Genomic DNA, 20,846 nt, shown 5'->3' on the forward strand with positions numbered 1-20,846 from the left:
TGATTTATTAAGTTGATCTTTTCTCATTTGCTTTTGAATTTCCACCATTAGATAAGTTGGTTTCTCAGATCATCTAGCCTACTTCATGTTGTCTGATAAGTCCTGGTTCAATGATAACTTTTTTAACTCGGCAAGAACCACTGGAGATTGTAGTCTCACTATTAATCTGTATTCTACATCTCTGTTTCCAGTACAAGACAGAGACCAGGATGACTCCAGTCATGGGGTGCTATCAGAAATGGACAGGAAGCTGAATACAGGGGTCTGGTGGACAGCTTTGCGTGGAAAGAATATCATCATGAATGTTAATAAACAAAGGAGAGGATTGTAGATTTGATGAAAAACAGGTCAAACACTTTAAAATCGTAATAGAAGGATTGGGGCTGTTGGAGAAGGATAAGTTGTTTACACCGTCCCAAAAGGTGAAGAAAAAGTGAAACGGACTACAATAAGAGAACAAGCAGGACAAACTTTTTTTTTTAAGGAATCTTAAATCTGTCAGCGTTTGTGATCTCTTCTGCCATCATCTGCTGGGGTAACAGCAGCATCAGAGCAAACGACTGAAACTCTGTTCAATATTCTCCCCTGGAGATGATTTCACAAAGAAGAATTCTTTATAAACTGAAGAACATTTTGAACAACACTGAGCATCCACTTCATAAGATGAATTTGCAAAACAAGCGTCTTTATACAGGCTTCACTAGACCTGCTGTAATGCAGACCTCTACAGGAGATAACTTCCTCCCTTCACGCATCAGCATCTTCAACAACTTACAGTATTGAGTATTTTAGTCCTTCTAAGTATTTTTCAGTTGAATTAAATTGAATGCAGATTAGTATCCAGGCCTGGATGTAATCAGTTAAAATAAACATATTTCATGACTTACATTAAAAAAGGTTGGCATTTATATTTTTAAATAAATCCAGACTGTTTTTTGATAGAATGTACAAAACAATTTCAGGTTGTATCACCTCAGGTTATCTTTGTCTGATAAAGCACTCTATTTGTTAAGCTCAAACATTTCAGAGTGTCTTAAAGTTTATATAGTTTTTAATGCACTGTATAGAAACAAAAAGAAACCTTTCAACTCAATCTAAAAGTAATACTTTTCTCTGTACCCCTGGAAAAAAAGCACTTATCATATGTGGTAAAAGCAGCTTAAGGTGGAAATAAATGTACATCTTTCAGTAAAACTCTTCTAAATAAATGTTGCAACTTTGTCAATTACATTTGAATCTGATTGGATTGAACTGACCCCCCACCACCATGCAGAGCTGTCTTTCAGAGATAGCAATGGTTAAAATGCTTCTTTAAATGAATAATGTTACTACAAGTCTCTGTCTGTCTATATGTTTATTTTATTGGTTTAATTGGTTTGTGTTGTGAAGGCTGTGGTGCTTTCTTCAGCCAAAGTGTGACACTCTTGGTTTTTGGCACTTTTAAAACAAAAAAAAGGTTTAAAGGACGACTTTGCTTTAATATCCTCTCCTTCGCAGCACATCAGATGCGATACATTTTCATACAGATATTCTCAAAATAGAAATAAAAGAATTGTTTTAATTTCTTTAAGAATGGAATAACAATATCATCAAATAAAATGTAAAAAAAAAAAAAAATGAACAGCACAAAGATAAACGACTGAAAATACTGCATAGTACAAATGCCCAATAGCTGTTTATGTCTGTCCTGCTCCATAAGGTACAAAGGGCCAACAGGGACAGACCCCAATGTGACAGGCTCATCAATTCTTTTTCCTCTGACCAAGGGGAAAAAATAAGCCAAAAAAAGTTCAAAATTTGACTTTGGGCTTTGCTTCTTGGGCAAAACATGTCATCAGTATTGTCCTGCTTTTTTAAGAACAAGTTCAGAACGGCTGAATAAAAATACCACATGGTCTTTGATCCCTGGAAAAAGAGCGGTGTCTACTGGAAAAGTAATTTATGTTGGATTTCCAAAGTGTTATTCAGGTTCACTGCTATTTGTTGTCTTGTCCCACTCTATGCTCTCCTCGCTGTGTGTGGGAGATGGAATAGCAGCACTGGCCCCCGCGGGACGCATCCTAAGTCCCTGGAAACGTCTGCACTCAGGGCAAATCCGGATGTGGCTGCAGCCCCTGGCGACCAGGGTGGCTTCCTGTGCCAGTCTGTGGGAGAGCGGCTCTGGCAGGCCAGTGCCAGCACACAGTTTGCCGTTGCTAAGGCTGACGGCGGCTGCTCGTGCTCGACGTTCCTCTAGTGGTAAAGGTCGCGGCCGCAGCATGGAAGCTGCTCGCCGACGCCTCACCTGCAGGCTGTCCTGACACAGCACGATCCCATGAAGCTCCCGCAGCATCTCCTCACATACTGACTGCTGCGTGCACACACAGGAATGGGAACAAAAGAAAGGATAGAGGGGGGATAAGAGAGGGAGAACAATGGAGAGAGGCCAGACAAGTCACTGACTGACTGACTCAACCAGGACAGACTGACGGACGTCACAAACACACACAACACATACAGGTTTTATGGTTATCTTGATGATTATTGAACAGTCAGAAAATAGAGAACACATTAAAACAATATGTTAAAATGTTAATTTCACTTCTGACACATGAAGCAAAATGAATAAAGGTTTTGACTGATTCAGGGTTATTCGAAAGTATCCAAACGTCTCCCCTTCTCATTTCAACCATAAAAGTGTGTTTTTGTTAGTAAATGATAAAACAAACAAACAAAAAGCAGTGCATGATTTATAATGGAAGGAAGCATATGTTTATATTTTTAATAATTTATTAGAAAAGCGTGATGTGCATTTGTATTCCATCCCCTTTCTCTTTATTCTCTTATGTGAAATCCTAGTAAGCCAAAATAACAATGTACAGTATAGCACAGGATTAGTTCTATACGTTATTAATCTGGGACTGCTCCAATTAAACAGAGGTGTCAAAATGTTAAAGTTTATTACTCAAGTAGAAGTATAAATCCTACTGTTTAAAACACTTTTGTAGAAGTTAGACTACCAACTTAAGCTTTTTACTCAAGTAAAAGTGTAAAATACTATTTTTAAAAGTATTTTAGGTATCAAAGTAAAAGTAATGCAGGAAAAAATGTTAGGGATAACTTCCTTTTACTTAATTCTCTTAGTTTTATAACTAATGGCAACAGTGTTAAATTGAAAAATTATTTATTTTGGATGTGTGGTATGTATCCCAACAAGTTGGTGCAACCAGAAAGAAATTATTTGTCTGGATGAAACAAATTATTTTGATGGTTTTTAATGAAAATGAGCTTGAATGAAACACAACTAAGGAGTGTTGTGTTTGTAAGAAGAATGTAAGAAGTAGAAGTAAAAAGTTGCCTAAAAAATAATCCAGTAAAGTATAGATAGCCTAAAAATTTCTACTAAAGTAAGGTAATGAAGTATTAGCACTTTGCTACATGACACCTCTGCAGTTAAATATATTCGTGAGTGAAAGTAGGGATATTCAGCAAAACCTTTGGAGCTGAACATGTGTGAAAGATGCACTGTCTGGGCACCTACCTACCAAATGCATCGATTACATAAATACGTTTTACAGATTTAGACTCAGGGGGACTAAAAATAAATGTTAAAAAATGTTTTACTGTTAGTTTATGTGTATAGTTTGAGCTATTTTCTGTTTGGTCCTTCTCATTAAACCCTAGTAAAAAACAACCTGGAGTCGAAATTATTTTGCAAAGTTCTGTATGTAATGTTCATCTGCTGCGAAAGCAAAGGTTCCTCAACAAAGAAAAAGCTCTTAAATGCATGCAAGAAGGACTCCATTAACTCATAAATGTGAAAAACTATAATTCACATGTGAGAGGGCACCATAAAAAAATATGTCTGGAAGAATATTAGAAGAAGAGATGCAACACAGTCATACAAAACCTCGAGGTTTGTCTACTGGGAAGGGGTAAAAAAGCACATTCCCTTTATACCTCATTTCCTGGCGCCTGTTTTAACATCCAGACAAACTCCAGCACAGCCATGAAGATAGCCACCAGCAGGCCACAGACTAACACGACGAATATCCCGCCAATGTTCTCCATCCCAAGACCTAAGGAAATGAAACATTCAAGAAATGAGGATAAATAAAGGATGAAAATAGTGTTTTTTTGCTCTTAAAGGAAGAAATTAAACCTTTGGCTCTGTGATCCTCCTCCTTCGGACACTTGCCCCCATCCCACCATTTCCTCTTGAGGATCTCCAAACGATTGTCCTCTTGAAGTTTAAGGATGGCGAGGTCAAACTCATCACGGTACACTGACCCTGAAAGGGGAAGAGTAAGCACAGAAAGGTCTACTTTGGTGCATTAAAGTTTCTGAAACCTGAAGAACTTTGAGAATTAATCTAATTTTCCACAAAAGTCTCAAGACCGATTGCACTGAACCATTATCTGTGTGGCTGGGGTTGGTTTGGCAGTCAATTTGAAGATGAAATCAGAGGCCGGTCTTTTGACTGAACAATGCAGTCAGACCCCAGTTTTTCTAAAGGTTCATTGTGGCGATTGCATTCACACCTAGTGGCATACATTTCAGATTGCAATCAGCTGATTATACTGCACCTCTCCTGCTTCTTAGGTTGAAAAGGAGACGGTCCTCTCTGGAACAATGATATGCCAGTACAAAAGCAGATTGCAAAGTGCAGAACCCATTGCATCTTTGACAAGCTGTTCCAAGGTAAGAAAACTCAGCATATTTTCCCTCATAACTTGTAGTTTCAATATCCAATTCCTTTTTTAACATCACAGGGTGAAACCAATATGCAATAAAAAGAAAGATAACCTCTTTTTAATCACTCTCTGAAATGAAATCAGAGTTTGTAAGATTGTGTTATAGCCATCTATAATACTGTGCTGATCTAAAAGTTTTCCCTCGTTACAATTGCAGCTGTCCATATAGAGCCTTATCATTAAATTTAAATGTTTTGGGCAAATTGCAAAGTTTATGAAGCAGAAGAACAACCTTTATCGCCACACATTTAACTCAAACAGCACTGGAGTGTGTCCAAAGCTGTTTTATCAACAAGTCTTACCAAACAGTGCATAAACTTGCTTTTGCTACTCTAGCATTTTAGTACATTGCTCTGCATTGAAACTTTGTGAGCTGGAGACAGAGTTTACAAATTAGTTCATAAAACTATTTGCAGGCGCTAAATGTGGCGAAGCCTTAAACTATGCATGGTTCTAATTCCAACTAGAGGGAAATGCCTCAAGGTTTTTTCAAGGACAAAAAGCCTCTCCCTTCGCTGTCACAGTCTTCCCATATTTTAATCATTCATAGTGCATGCATAATGGCTTATTCACTATCCATATTTATCTACATTTATTCAAATTAGAGTTCAAATAGATTGGTATTCTGCATAAACTCTAGAAAAGCCATGAGTGTGTGCAGGAGGCTGTAGTTTAGAACCATTAGACCAGATCTGCTTGCATCACAAAGACAGCAAGGACAAAAATATTGTCTGCTGAGAGGAGTGTTGGAAAAACTCTGAAAGCCAGATGTAACCTTCAGCAAGTGTTTATTTTTCCTAACCTAGTTAAGAATATATTTTGTAGCAGCATGTTAAGGCAGATAAAAAAAAACAAAAACAAAAAAAAAAAACATACACCATTAGGAAAAACAGAAAAAGCCTCATGATTGGTCTGATGAGTAAGAAACCTATAAAATTACATCATGGAAGTGTTTAAGAACAACAGCAACTCAGCCACAAAGTGTTATAGCTGATTTATACTTTGAAAATAGGTCGTCTGCGTAGGTGCCGCAGTGAACAAAAAGAAGTCCCCCCCCACCTCTGCAGAGACTCCGCTGCACCTCTCCCAAATTGTAGCTGACCGCAGACAGTGCCGCAGACAGGAGGCCGGCTCTTTTTGCTTTTATGACCGAAATTGCAGAAAACAACTTGTGAAGTTGGACCAGCTAGAAGAGCGAGGTGTGTGAGAACGCTGGGACCCTTTTCCCACCTGGATCCCTGCTATTTTTCGCCGTCATGTCCCTCCGTTGTTTGACAAACTCACCCCAACTTCCTCACCGCCTCGGCCTTATCTAGACCCACAGTATGTAGCACAGACCACGCTTCAATACTGGGCATAAATCGCTCACTGCGACACACTGCTGCAGGAGTATAACCAGCCCTTTAGGCCACATAAACCAGTGCCTCATAGTGAGGAGAGGTTTACCAACCTTCTGCAGTGAATCACTATACACCTCCAAACTTCATGTGGCCTTCAGATTAACTTAATTAAGAACAGAAAGCTTCATGGAATAGGTTCCCATGGTTCAGCAGCTGCATCCAGCCATAAATCACCAAGTGCAATGCAAAGAGTGGGATGTACTTTCTAGAGCACACTGCCACTGGACTCCAGAGAATTGAATATGTTCTCTCTGGAGTGATTAATCGTGCTTCTCCTTCTAGGAATCTAATGGAAGAGTCTGGATTTGGTGGTTGCCAGGAGAATGGTACTTGCCTGACTGCATTGTGCCAAGCATAAAGTTTGATGGAGGGGGGATTATGGTGAGGGGTTGTTTTTTTGGAGCTGGGCTAGCTTCAGCATCACAAGACATTTTGGACAATTCCGTGCTCCAAATAGGGCATTAATGCGTTGTGATCTCAAGCATCTGGAGCAAAGTGTCATGAGCGTTTAAACATCTAACACGCATCACACATTTCTAAGCAGCTGATGCTGGAGTTGGATAATCTGAACTTTTTCTGTTCAACAACAACCAATCAGTGAGAGGCTCCTCTATGTGTTGGTGTCCTGGCAGGGTATGCAGGCACCGATTTGGGGTGGCAAGTTGTCAAATTTGGCTCGGATAAGACGAAAACAGCTCTGGAAGCAACCCATGTCAGCGTACAGCACTTATAGAATGCAGTGAAACTCTGACCCGAGCTGAACGCCTCTGAAGTATCTGGTTCAATTTAGTGTATTTATTTTATTTAATAAAACACAAAAGAACTGATTCATTTATAACTCATTTATTTAACCAGTAAAAGTGTTGATCGAAGAGAGCAATATGAAGTGAAACTTACAATATCTGATTCCACTTATATAAAAGTAATAAAATAAACATACAATGCTGCATTTTATATCAGATAGAGAGTGCTATGATAATAGAATAAGCCAATGAGACCAGCTTGCAAGCACACAGACATGTGGGCCCACAGCCGTTTGAGGTAGGGGGCAACTTAAATGTTGTCCAGATATGAGTTGACAGCTTTATTAAGTGGAATTGTCAACAAGTGGACTTTTTGGTGAATCCACTATCTCCCAACTTTGTGGTAACAGTTTGGAGCTGGCCCCTCCCTCTTCCAACATGAGCGTATACCAGAGCACAGAGCAAGGGCCATAAAGACATGGATGCTAGAGTCTGGTGTGGATGAACGTGACTGGCCTGCGCAGAGCCCTGACCTCTGATAGAACAGCTTTGGGATGAATTAGAACAGAGACCTCCTGAGACTGAGTGTGTGTGACCTCACATGGTGGGTCTGGAAGAATGGTTAAAACTTCCCAGATGCTCCTAAACCTTATAGACAGCCTTCCCACAAGAGTTGAATTTGTTCTAGCTGTTTAGGATGACTGACGTCATATTGAATCCTTATAAATTAGGAATGGGATATCACTGAAGCTCATATGTTAATCAAGGAAAGTAAGTGAATACTCTTGGAAATATAGTGTATCTCTCTACTTGAAAATCAGCATCCTTCATTTATCTTCACTAATATGTATCTCCCACAACTTTACAACAGTAATCTCTGTTAAATAATTCTAAATCATACATTTTATGAATTATAAATTATACCTGCCCTTGAAATAAAGACGAAAATCATGACTAGCAAGTAGGTCCAGAGCATCCTGTCTCTTGGGCTTAATGTAGTACATAAATGTTGAATAATTATGCTTTTCTTTTCAGAACACATGAAACACATTACACAGTACATGTACATAAGGAGTTAGAAAAATCTGAACAAATCTAACAGAGGGATTTGTTTGAATTGTCTTTTTATAGTGCCTAGAGATCACATGTGTTGTAAATTGGTGCGATATAAATAAACTGAATTGAAGAATTGAGTCACACATAGTGTAGCAAAAAAGGATTTGTATCTTTTAAGTATCAAAGGATTTTAAATTAATCTTATTTACTTGAGATTATCTTTTCCAGACTGAAAGAAATCAATTTAGAAAGATAAATTGTATCTAAATTCTCTGAAATATTTAACTAGAAAGATATTTTGAATTCCCTCTCTGTCTTACCCCTGCAACAAAATTGATCTGTAAGAGCTTGGCTGTAAATCTTGACAGTTTTTTACTTATTGCACCATTTTGTCCAATATTAAGACTAATTGTTTTGCTACACAGGAAATTCACTTTTTAATGTAACCACCAAATATACAGTACAGTCCTGACTGTACTGTGAATTATACAGCACGTTTAGAAGAAACTATTACTATCAGACTCTGAAGTTGTCATTTTATATCAAACCTCCTTTACCTGTTATTCCACCAGTAACTGTCACCTGTTTTTATTCTTTTTACATCTAATTCCTCACTTACCCACTGGCATGCCGATGCCGTAGCCCTTGGTGTCAAGCAGCCCTCCAATTTGAGTCAGGTTGCAGTTCCTCTGGCGGTAGTACTCGTTCATGGTGCTCTCCAGCAAATAGGCGTAGTTGGAGTTCAGGACCCGAGCGATGCCCTCCTCTGTGCTTTTTACAAACACGCTAGGCTGCTTTGAGTACATGAAGTTCCACATGCGCTGGTAGGTCTGGTAGCGAGAGTTCTGCAAGGCCGCAAGAAGATGAGATCAGATCAGAATAAACAAGCAGTCGGGTGCAGAAGCGGGGCAGCAGGGGTTTATAATATGCAGATAAACATTTTCTCCCTTTGCCTATGTGGAGATAAGGTCTTTGTTTTATGTTTTCCCTTTTCATTTTCTTGACTGATGGATTTATTCAAACTCAGTGCTCCACATTTAGTGCTTATGCTTCATCTGCAGTTTTATCTTCTACAGTAGACTAGCTCCAATTTAGACCAAAGACTTGAGATGCTTAAGCCTGTCTTACATTTGTTCCTAACCAGTTATTCAGGTTGCAATAGTTGTGAGAGCATCAGGGAGAGCGGGGCTAATGACCCTACCAACCGCATTATCTTTTATTGGCACTCTGACTTCTGTCTCTCTGGGGTCAAATATATGGAAGATTTAAAAGGTTGGAAAGGGAATTGACAGCCAACCAACAGAGGAGGATAATGGATAGCGATGTGAACAGGCTGGATGAAAATAAAACATATGGTTAAAGGAGAAAGAGAAACAGGTGATTACATAGATCCCAACACTCTCACGCTACTGATCAACAAAAAATATGGAAGTCTGAGTGAACTAAAAGTTGTGACAGGTTTGAAAGTAATTTATGCATCAGAACTCATGTAGTATTTTGGCTCGTGATCTATTTGAACTAATTAAAAACAAATGAAATGGATTTTAGTAACAAGATTGATTCTGAAATTTAAACCTAATTGTAATCTTGAGCTGACAAAAAGTAAAAAATATGCAAACAAACTGTACATTTCTGGAGTTTGTCTTAATTTGAGCTGGATATTTAACCATTCTGACAGAACTAGTATAGTTCAATTGAACTGGTTGGTTTCCTGTTTCAAACCTGGCATTTTATGGTAGTATTTCACTGCAGAGCACACTGAAAGACATCCTTAAATTGCTTAATTGGATCTTACTTTACTGCTTAAAAACAGTTATGATGTGTGCACCCTTTTCTGTTAAAATGTCATTTTATTTTTCCAAATATCACCTTCTGTTGATTGTTTGATTATTTAACCCAAGCTAAATGGTAGTTTAACAACAACCTAAGGATGCTCATGCCATCAGTCTTGTAGTTTCCCTTGAACCAAAGCCTTATCATGACTCATCAACACAATCTCCTCATCACTTTAGCCAAACAGCAACATCCTTGTCTTGTTTGAACATAGACTACTCTCCAACACGCTTTCAGCTTTTGCAGGTGAGCAGCTCTAAAATTCAATCAAATTTTTTAAATGTTTCATTTGGAGATAAGGGCTTGTTCTGTTTGGACATTCTTTGTCCATTATGAGGGAAAACACCTCTACTTTGTCCACTGGCATTACAATTGCTTCCAGCTGATAGAAGGATGGAGCCTTGGGAGTTTCTGGGATATTCCTAAATGAATATCCCTAAATGCTCTATCCAGTTCTCTTCAATATGTGCACATGGGTGAAGGTGGGTCAGGAAGTAAGAGTTAATCCTGTAATCTGTGAGTTGCTAGATTGAACCCCTTTTGTTCTGTCCTTGGCCGAAAGACTTTGCTCGGTATGCCTGCTACTGGTGCTGATGTATGGCAGCCTCGATTCTGTCAGTCCACCATCAGTGTATTGGTGTATTGGTGGTGTAAACCTCTGACTTGAAGTTTTAAAGATGTGTTGGTTTCAACTTTGATGCAATTAGGTGATGATAGAAAATGCATTTAAGTTGGATTTCCAAAGTTGTATGAAACAGTCTACACTGTGCTTAAAAGACAAGACTGTGTCATCAGTTTCCTATCCCATGCATGAATGTTTCCCATCCCATGCATGAAGAACTGGAGAGCTCCTTGAGTGACAGATTGCTGCATCCTACATGCACCAGGGAGCGTTAACACAGATCCTTCCTCCCAGCAACTGTAAGACTCTATAACCACCACTGTTCCCAACAACATCAATAAGTTGCTACATTGATGCTGATTTTGCAAAGTTTCTATCTTAGTCAATTTATTAACATGCTGCCTCCATTTTGCACATCTCCGATGTTGCTGCTATTTTCAAATATCCATTACTGTAAAAATGTCCATAGCTGTATATTGGCTATTTGTTTCTATATTGTTAAACACTTTTACAGTGCATTACTTTATTTTTTATCTTTTAACTCTTCACCATTATGTTATTCTTATACATTTTCTAAGGTCAACATTTGTATGACAATTTTTTCTATACTCTTTTTGCTGCTGTAGACACCAGAATTTCCCCATTGTAGGACAATAAAGGGATTTTCTATTCTATTCTATTCTATTCTATTCTATTCTATTCTATTCTATTCTATTCTATTCTATTCTATTCCATCCTGTCATAATTTACAGCGGCACTTCTAATTATTTTTTTAACCTTTTTTTAACTGCTTAGCAGTATACAAAAGAACAGTTAAGAAAATGTTCACAAGTAACAATATTTGTATGAGATTCACTACAGCATAAACCCTCATCTGCAGTAGGGATGTGTGAAATAAGAAAGAAGTGGGGTTAAAAGCTGTAAAGTGAGCTCTCACCATAAAGAAGGTCATGGTGGAACCTCCATGCATGGTGCCGTACTCTATCGCTGTCTGATCTGCCAGGTCGTCTACTGACTCTATTGGCACCTCCATCCTTTGCACAGTCAGGAAGGCGGCCAAGTTGGCAGTGTACGAGGATATGATGATTAATGTAAAGGCCCACCTGTGGAGGATGGCAGAGATAAAGAGCATATGTATCCATCTATAAACGTGTGTCAAAATTAACTGTTTTATGAAGACAAATTGTCCCGTTGAAAGTGTAGGAAGATTAAAAGAACTGCACACCTGAGAGGAGAAAACAGGACAGGAGGTTTCAGTGGTTGATGTATAAGGGGGTTGGTGGAAATGGATGAAGAAATGGGGAAATGGTTGGTTTGGAAAGGATTTTAGCTGGAAAAGTAGACACAGACAGACAATGTCTCAAATGTGCACCTACAAAAATGCAACTATACATTTTGGAAAACTGTCCTGGAAACTTGGAATAAAGGAGATTCACCACAAACTTTCAGTTTAAAAATAAAAAGAAGCAAACAACAATTCCAGCTCTTTGACTTAGATAATGCATAGGGAATATAAAAAATGTCGAGCCGAGTTGTGTGCTCTGGTCTTTATCTCTTTCCTAATTAAATTTTTGTCTTCAAATGTAAAAATTTCCTTCCACTTTGCTTATTTTTTCCTTAAAAAAGCTGGACTCTCTTTCAGCTCTAGAATATATTTGGCTCAAGTACTTTGACTTCCCCATATTTGGTTTTAATTTGATGGATGTTTTTATTGCCAAAAAAAGAATGTATCTCTAACGTATATATAGAAAATGGGGGCATTTCATCCAATAACTTTAATAAATAAAATTACCAGCCTCTATGTAGTATTTTATTTCACTTGAAATTACATCACATTTTTTTTTGTTATACATATCATTGAATTTGCCTGATTGTTACTCCTAGACATTTTTAATGACCAGTCTGGTAACTTTCTTCACTTTTTTTTTTTAGTTCTGTTTGAATTAAGATCAGATTTATTTGGCTTAAAGTTTGATAAGCAAGAGCAGCAGCAGGTGATAAGCAGGAGCCCCGCTTTGTTCTCTTAAGTAATGTAATATGTAAATAATTTTAAGGTCAACTTTTTAGTGGTTTAATACTTTGTTCAAATCCCTAGTAAATGAGGTCAAATACTTCTCTACATTCGTAAGTTCTTGTAAATACCTAGTGATTAGGGCATTGCACTTGAAATGCGCAACATTACAACAGGAATCCTGAGGATCTGAGTTCAAGCTCCCACGGGCTGCCACTCTGGCTCCCTGAGCAAGACCCTTATGTCAGTGTAATGACAATAAAATACTGGAATAGGTTTTTCTTCTATTTTTCAATTAGGCACATGTGGTCTAAAATCAAAATGCAACATGAAGGTTTGGTCAAATGTTTTTTCACTTTTGCAAAATGCTTTATCTAATCTCACCAAGCATGGAAAAGGACGCAGTTTCTAGTTGCTGGTGAGGATTCTCAGTCAACCAGGTCATAGTAATTGTTTTGAACTCATGCAATTTGTGGGTTTTCAAAACAAAAACAAGGTTTTGATGGGCTACTGTATAAAACCTCAAACTCAAAGCTATTCCTGACATTTGAATTTAGAAAGCTTCCTGGATGGAAAGTGAAATGTCTTCAATCTTGGAAACCCAGTAGACTGTTTTTGACCTTTTTTTTTTTTTTTTTACAGTTTCACAAATTTCTTCAGGTCTTTCATAAGTTATGTTTGAAAAAACATTTCAATGTGCAGAAAGGACACCTGATTTTATTGTTTATAAATAATAAAATGTAAAAATGTGATGGCATGTGAAAACAAACAATTAAATGCATTTCATGTGGTGGATTCAAATGCTGAAAATAACTGTCAGTACTAACCACACACCGCTGACGCAACGTGTCGACAGTGCTCTGGGAGCAATGGTGGATCCCTGCTGCATGAATCCCCCAACAGGAAACCAGAAACTGTTGCCTAGAGAGTACTGGTTGATCAATAAGCTGCAGCGTCCCTTCAGACAGGGGTGGGGGTTGTACCACTCGTAAGGCGTCAGTCTACAGATGAGGAGGAGGCAGTGGAGGTTATATAAACAGTCAGAGTCTGAATGAATGCATCAGAGTGAATAAACCCAAGAGACAAATTTTGAGACGGAAAGAAGAACGAATGACAAGGAGCAAAGTGACTGCAGGAACGAAGTTCGCACAAAGTCACCTTGGCTCTCCAGAGAGAGAAACAGCTTACTTTTCAATCCCGAAAGTGCAGCTCACTTTAATCATGGTGACACCGTCTGATTGAATGCACTAATGCAGCAGCATGGGACCCACACCAACACTTGGTCATGTGCAACATGACATTAGTTCATTTGCAAACGTCTTCTTTAAATGTGAACTGCTGTGGGATTTGTCTTGTAAACAACTAAACTAGGAAATTAAAGGAAGTCATCTGTGGCTGTTCTTTAACATTTCATGGTGCATATCACCTACTGAAATCTTAAGAAAGGCTTAATAAGCCAGCTGATCTGGGATCAGGCATTCCAGAAATTCTGCAGCTTGTTGTTTAGAGTAATTAGCTCTTTTTCAGTCAATTCATCCAACACTACATGCTTCAGCAGTATTTCCAGCAGTACTCTCGCTGGCCAGCAGGTGGCAGTGTGGATCTAACAAACCACAACATGGAGGCTAGAGCAGTTTTGTTCCCTGTGGTGTTGAAGATCAACCTCAAAAACTTAAAAGAAGATAGGGAACAGACACCTGTTTCCTGCTCTGTGTATCCCCCAAACAACTCTTTTTTGTTTCTAATCTCTGTACCCTTTGTTCTACTCTCGTACCTTTGTCTCCCCCTCCTCTGTAAAGATCAAACTCTCAGTACCTGGCCACTAGAAAGAGGACGCAGCTGACGGCCAAGTAGGCCAGAAGCATGAAGAGCCAGACGCCAGGGGAGAAGGGGTCCAGGAAGGAGAAGTAGCCCGGCCGACGTCCCTGAAACGCAGCAAACACAAATACGTTAGTGGCTGCATAAAAGGAAAAAAAAAATTAAATTAAACACATATCTAAACTTCCTTAACTTAGACAGCTTTTATTGTTATTTCGTTTTGTACAGCTCTCATGACATTTCCATTCCTTAAAGTGCAGCAGTGATCAAACGTAGTGTGGGCAAAAAAACGTGGAGCAAAAACAACGCATTGATATGAAAGTTCAGAGCAATCCTGCAATACCAGAGCAATATATATGGTGCAATTATGCAGCGTTTTGGTTTGGTGTTGACAGTGTGATACAGAGTCAGTGATATGATTTAGAGTTTTCTCAACAGTCCAGCCGTCTGGTGGTGGCAGGGAAGAAGCTGTTGCAGAACCTCCTGGACCTGCATAGAATGCTGCAAAGCCTCTTCCCAGAAGGCAGCAGGGGGAACAGTTCATGGTGGGACTGTGAGGGGTCATTGGACCCAATGACCAATTCATTTTCATAGTTAAATACAAGATTAGATCCCAGCAAGGACTAAAAAAGTACTCACACCTTTTACGTTTTATCATATTACAAGCTGCATGAGAAAGCAGCATATGAATGGTGAGTGAAAGAAAAAGGAAACATGATTTCAGATCCCTTTATTCTGAAACCACTAAATTGAATCCAGTGGTGGAAACTGGTTTCAGTATAAATACACCTGCACTGTTAACACCTCGGATAATTGTTAGACATTAGTGGACATGAAGTTCACAGCTTAGAGGAGTGCATTTGTTTGCAGGAAAACTGTCATTGGGTCAATAGGTATGGACAAGTGGCAACTTTTTAACTGCTGCAGTGTAGGGAAACAGGTCAAATGTAGTCGACTCATATGGCCCAATATTAGACAATCCTGGAGAAAAACTTGTTGGAGGCTGCGTAAGATATGATGAAACCAAATTACATCCTTAAAGCTGAAAAACCCCCCCAAAAAACATAACACATAATCAGAGCTACAATGCTTTAGCATATATTAGTGTCAAAAGGGCCTAGTCAAAGCACGGTTGTGAATCTAAAAAGAAAATTGTGGTAAGAATTAAAGATTAATGCTCACAGATGATCTTCATATAAAAAAAAAAAAGATAATGAAACATATTATGGTCTAGGTATATAAAAAAAAACATTATAAAAAACATTAACAGTTGGAATTAAACCACACAGGTTGGTCTATGAATTACTGGCCCAGATGTGATGAAAACAAATAAACAGCAAACATTGCAGAATAACACAGCACCTACTTTGTGTTTATGTATCAAATAAAATCCAAATAAGGTAGTTTGTGAAAGTAACATGAGAAAATGTTGAGAAAATCTTCAATAGTTATAGAATAACCATAACTATATTTAAGTTGGAGCAAAAACAGATATTTAGCTACTTTGCACTTTCAAACACCTCTACACTGTATTATAGAGCAGGAAGAATGATTTAAAGGGATTTTAGTGTAAACTCACTCGCTTCAGGCCAGTTTAGTTTGTGAATCTAGAATTAGCAGCTGCCTGCTGTAATTTGGAGAAGGCAGAATAAGGTGACTGCAACCGTAAATAAAGCGATTTTGATGCGATAAGCACAGATCTTCCTGTCCCAAACAGATAACACTATAATTATGCGTATCTCATTTGCATGTAAACACTCAGATCAACGCTGTATGAAAGCACAAACTCAGTCTCCCATGAAATGTCAACAGAGTGGCGCAAAGCTGTAGAGTGATACGTCAACAGAGATAAGAGGCTTTATTTCCCAGTATGATGCTAAAAATGTGTTGCGTTGGAAAATAACTCAAACTTCAACTTACATCTGCAAACATCTGTTAATGGTAATAAGGTTTTATGTGAAAGATCAACACAAAGTAGCTCATAATTTGGAAGTGGAAGAAAAATTAGGTAAATTTTTTAACATAAAAAAAGCCGAAAAGACTTTTCTATTTGTATTTAGCCTTTTTTAGTCAGATAACCTAATAAGTTCTAGGGCAATCAATTGCTCGAAGAGGTTCCTTAATTAGGGAATACAGTCCACATCCTGCTGTTCAATAAAGCCCCAGATACCTATGAGGTAACATTACTTGAAGAAACACACCAGAATTGTGTGAGCTAATATAAAGCAAGGTAGTGGTACAAGACAATAGTTTTTAGCATTTCATGGTTCATGCTTTGATCAGATAATTAATAATTAGGAGATAATGGAGAAACGAAGAAGGATATGGTAACTCTGGAAGAGCTACAGAAAAACTATAACTCAGTGAGAATAATCTGTTAACAGGCTATGTTTTAGTCATGCACCGTTCTTCTTTTGAATATATATTCAAAACAGGTCGCTCTCTAAAAATGGAACCTTGCGTATCAATGAGCTTTATCAGTATGGATTAAATTGGAATAAAACCAAATGGAACATCTTTAATGGAAGAGTGGCAAGAAGAAAACCGCTCCAAGCCACAAAATGGACAGTGAAAGTGTAATAAGAAAGAAGGATCTCTGTTCAGAAGAGAGGAAAAGAAGGAAAAAACGATTCTTAGCAAGCAAGACACTGTGTGAGGAGAAAAACAGATGCTGCCTTCACTGTAAGACATGGTGATGGCAGCATCAGGATGTGGGAATGAATTAAAGAAAAATGGGCACAATGTCAGTCTCCAGATGAGCAAAGAAGGCACAGAAATACAGTGAAAACAACTGCAGCTGTAACTGTAGTAAAACGTGGTTCAGTAAAGGGTTCAATCAATGTGTTAAATGCAAACAAATGTCACGCAGGTTAGATTTGTTTTTATATAAAACAGCTAAATAACATGATTTTTTTCATCAACCTATTCATCATTATTGACTGGTCTGATATATGCAATGCCAGTGTTGTGAATGAAACGTTCAATGAACGGCATTCACAGAATATCCTCATACTTTTAGTGAAGGATGAACTGAACTGACCAGTTTTGATCTTAATATTAATGAACATGAACGAGAGCGATGTTCACTCTGAGAATAATGAGCGACACACACAGCTCACATTCATGTTTACTTGATAACGACACTTCATTGGATAACGTCAGGTTTTATGGCACTTATTACAGCCCACATCATGACAGACCAGCATGTCTACTGCTAGTACTACTCTGCGCGACTCAGTCTCATCTACTGGTATTGCTGATGCCAGTTTTTTTAACTAACAAAGGAAGACTTTGACAGAAGAAACCTCAGGTTTTTGCAAATTGTGCCCATTGGGACTTAACAAACAAGTCCATATGTCAGCCACGTCCCTCAAATTTAAAGCAACACATTGAGTTGGAAAATAAATGCTACTCAATGAGGAACGTAAGAAATAATTTTTGATACCCATTTTTTTCAGCAGAACCTGAATGTACCTGTATGTTTCTGAAGTTCTTTGTAATTTGGCTAAATAAAAGCTTCACTGCACATACAGTATACCTTGACTGCATCAAGCATCTTCTATTTGTCTCTATATATTATGATCACACATTTAAAGGATAAAATATCAGTTTGCAACCTTAGATCAGTTTTTTGAAAAGTGAACTATAAACGTGAGCTACTTAAATTTCATCTGTGTTAAATGGAGCCTAGGCGGAAGTGCAACTGAAGAAACCCATTGCTTTTCATACATCCACCTGTAACACAGCCAATCAGCTTATGAACCACATCTCCATGAAAGCCAATCGGCATCCAAAGCTCATCTTTAAAGGCTTCCGATACCCACCATCTGCTCCTGTGTGCGGGCGGCGGATGCGCTGTGTGACTTCATTCAGATGACACCGTTTCAACCCACCTCCAGCCCCTCCTCCACCATCGTAGCTTGAGCTTCAGCAGAGTGTCATTCCTCCCAGACTCTTACTGTGTTCCCTGTCTCATCTTAACCGGTCAGGCAGAAGACTGCCATGTTGAGCCTGGTTCTGCCAGAGGTTTCTTCCCAACGGGGAGTTTTTCCTCTCCACTGTCGCTTCATGCTTGCTCATCATGGACAGGTTCTCTCAACCTGTGATATCCAAATGGACTTCCATCTTCCACGTCCCTGAGTAAAGCTCTAGTATCAGCTCACGCAGTCCACTGGATCTCCCCATAAAGCTCGGCAGACCGCCTCACTAACCAGCAGTCTACAGACTGACCAACTTCATCTATCTCCACTCCACCACCAGTTTCAGGCCCGGGGGGGAAACAGTCCTATTCTTTGCTCCTGTTAATGCATATCTATCAAAATTCAGAGCTATGTTTCCTGCCAAGGTCTGAGCACCAAAGACAAAGTAATTGTATCAATAAATTTATCCTAATTTTCTTTTCTCTTTGTGTGAGTTTTTCAGATTGAACTGAACTTTGAGCTTGTTCTTTTCGATTATGAACTGGCACATGTCATGGTTTTGGTTCTGTTCTAGTTTTATCCATGAGTCTTCGTTGGTCTTATTTCCATTTTTGTGTTCTAGTTATTATTGATTTTATTTGGGTTCTTAGATATTTCTTGTTTGCCCTCTTGTGTCAGTCACCTTTTCCCTAGCTCCCTTCTTGCCTTCTTGTTCACACCCAATCTGCTAATTAGCCTGATCTTTGTTTCTCTCTCACATATATTCTCCTCCTGTTCACTCACTCTTTGCTGGTTTGTGATTATTTCTTTGCCCCCTTTTTGCAAGTATTCCGGTTCTCAGTTTTTGAGGATTTTGTTGATTTATGTTTTGGATTTTTGCTTCTGCTGAACTTTTCCGTTAATTAAATATTCAAGAAACCACTTCAGCTTTTGTGTCTGCATTTGGGTTCTGTCAAACCTCCTCCCCACACTGTAAAAGTACAAACCAGGCAAGAATGGCCCCAGCAGACTTGGTCTCAGTTTTGGGCGCCCAGGAGAGACTGCTAAACAAACGGGAGGAGCAGATGGCATTGTTGCAACTAGAGATGACACAACTGGATGCTCAGTGGGGCAAGTTTGTGTTTTGGATTTTTGCTTTTCTTGAACTTCTTGGTTAATTAAATCTTTAAGAAACCACTTTAGCTTTTGTGTCTGCATTTGGATCTCGTCAAACCTCCACCGCCACTTGACAGCACACCATTGTCCACCGCATTGCGCATAAAAGAAAACAGTTATGAACTGAGCTGCTATGTATGCATGTGATATACTCTAATTTACATTGAAATTACTTAAAAAAAAAAAGGTATATTGTTTAACCATTTAAAAAAATTGGAGGTCAGAATAATTAAACAAAGTAAACACAACAGGGAGTATTTGTGTTTCCCACTAGGCAATATGCATTAGACAGATAAAAGTCAGATAATAGACTAGGCCATTACAGCTGCATTAAACATAAATTCATTTCTGTGACCTACACTTGACTTCCAGCAGGACTAGGGTGCACAGTGGCCCAGCTCAGAGGGAAAAGGGGAAATAGATTAATAGCTTTGGCTGGAGCAATAAGGCTAGCAGTAGCAAAGCAGCTACGGGGCTGCTATATATCTGTTTGGATTGGTTAGTAGGATATAAAGTTGCTAAAATAAGGTCGGCAGTCAGTGGCCCTGTGGGAAACCAGGGGCTAATTTCTAATGTTTCATTATCCACCGCCAGCAGCTTTTGTCCTCTAAATGAAACCAATTACAGTTGAATCAGCGTCAGAACGGGTCTGTGTGCATATTTATATGAGTTTGTGAACGCTCATACTGTATTTCTTTCCTCCATATTCAGCGAGGGAACATTAGCCGTTTACACACAGATGCACAATCCACCATCTGTTAACGACATAAAAATGGAGGTGGCTGTCGGGGCTGTTAGGGCGCTCAGAGAGTGAAGGTGATCAAGGAACCGACTGCCTGAGTGTTATTAGAAGACAAACGCATAAAACGTTGTGTAGAAATTGCTTATCTTCCTTCTCTGAAACACTCTAGAGCCCATGTGAACAAGCCTAAATCACTTTTATGGAAATATATTCAATTAGATGTTCCTAGGAGACCTCACGCAAGCTGGAACACAGTATTGATAGATTTCTGAGGCCCTTCAAAATCAAATTTGAGGTAAAGTGGGGGAATTATTTTGCCGGGCATTTGTTATGCTAAAAGACATGCAGGGATGAAAACTCATTAATGCGACTGTAATCACTTGTGTTTAAGCCTGGTTACGGATAGCAGGGGCAAAGAGTGAGATTCAGTATCATTTTGAGCAAGATCCTAATCAGGCTGCCAGTCATAATGTGCACCGTTCTATCTGCATGGGGTAATTTCCTGTGTCGATAATGATGATAGTGGTCTGAAATAGAAGACTAGAGTGCGGAAGCACACAATGGCCTTCTTCAAGGTAGAGTGCTGCTTCAAAAGAGAAAAGCTGCCAAGTCAATGCTAGTTGGTGCAAGAGGTTGCGCTGACGTGAATCTTCCTGTTTGCTCGTCCAGTTGGCTACATGCTGAAGAAGCGCTTTGAGAACTGATGGCTCCAGTGTGCCCACATCTTAAGTCCCCACTGAGGTGCTGTTATTTGAAAAAAAAAAAAAAAAGAGCAGAGGAAACGAGGGACTCCAATGCAAACAGATGGCAGCT

At 38.9% G+C, this 20,846-nt stretch overlaps 1 protein-coding gene across 3 annotated transcripts in view; it reads right to left on the reverse strand.

Annotated features, from left to right (window-relative positions):
• Window positions 1-511: 511 nt before the first annotated feature.
• The window catches only part of grik4 (glutamate receptor, ionotropic, kainate 4), a 461,142-nt gene continuing 440,807 nt past the window's right edge, over window positions 512-20,846 (reverse strand). Inside the window, exons 15-21 of one of the 3 annotated variants that reach the window (XM_015380401.1) lie at window positions 14,214-14,323; window positions 13,226-13,399; window positions 11,325-11,490; window positions 8,552-8,777; window positions 4,142-4,270; window positions 3,940-4,058; window positions 512-2,347 (exon numbers count right to left, since the gene is read on the reverse strand). In XM_015380401.1, the coding sequence (XP_015235887.1) occupies window positions 1,961-2,347; window positions 3,940-4,058; window positions 4,142-4,270; window positions 8,552-8,777; window positions 11,325-11,490; window positions 13,226-13,399; window positions 14,214-14,323 (1,311 nt within the window). In that variant the 3' untranslated portion in view covers window positions 512-1,960. Of the gene's footprint in view, window positions 2,465-3,939; window positions 4,059-4,141; window positions 4,271-8,551; window positions 8,778-11,324; window positions 11,491-13,225; window positions 13,400-14,213; window positions 14,324-20,846 lie in introns of all 3 variants that reach the window. The other 2 variants (XM_015380400.1, XM_015380402.1) reach the window with 2 other exon arrangements.

This window comes from Cyprinodon variegatus, unplaced genomic scaffold (genome assembly GCF_000732505.1).
Source record: "Cyprinodon variegatus isolate N-32 unplaced genomic scaffold, C_variegatus-1.0 Scaffold213, whole genome shotgun sequence".
In the NCBI taxonomy this organism is placed as follows: Eukaryota; Metazoa; Chordata; class Actinopteri; order Cyprinodontiformes; family Cyprinodontidae; genus Cyprinodon; species Cyprinodon variegatus.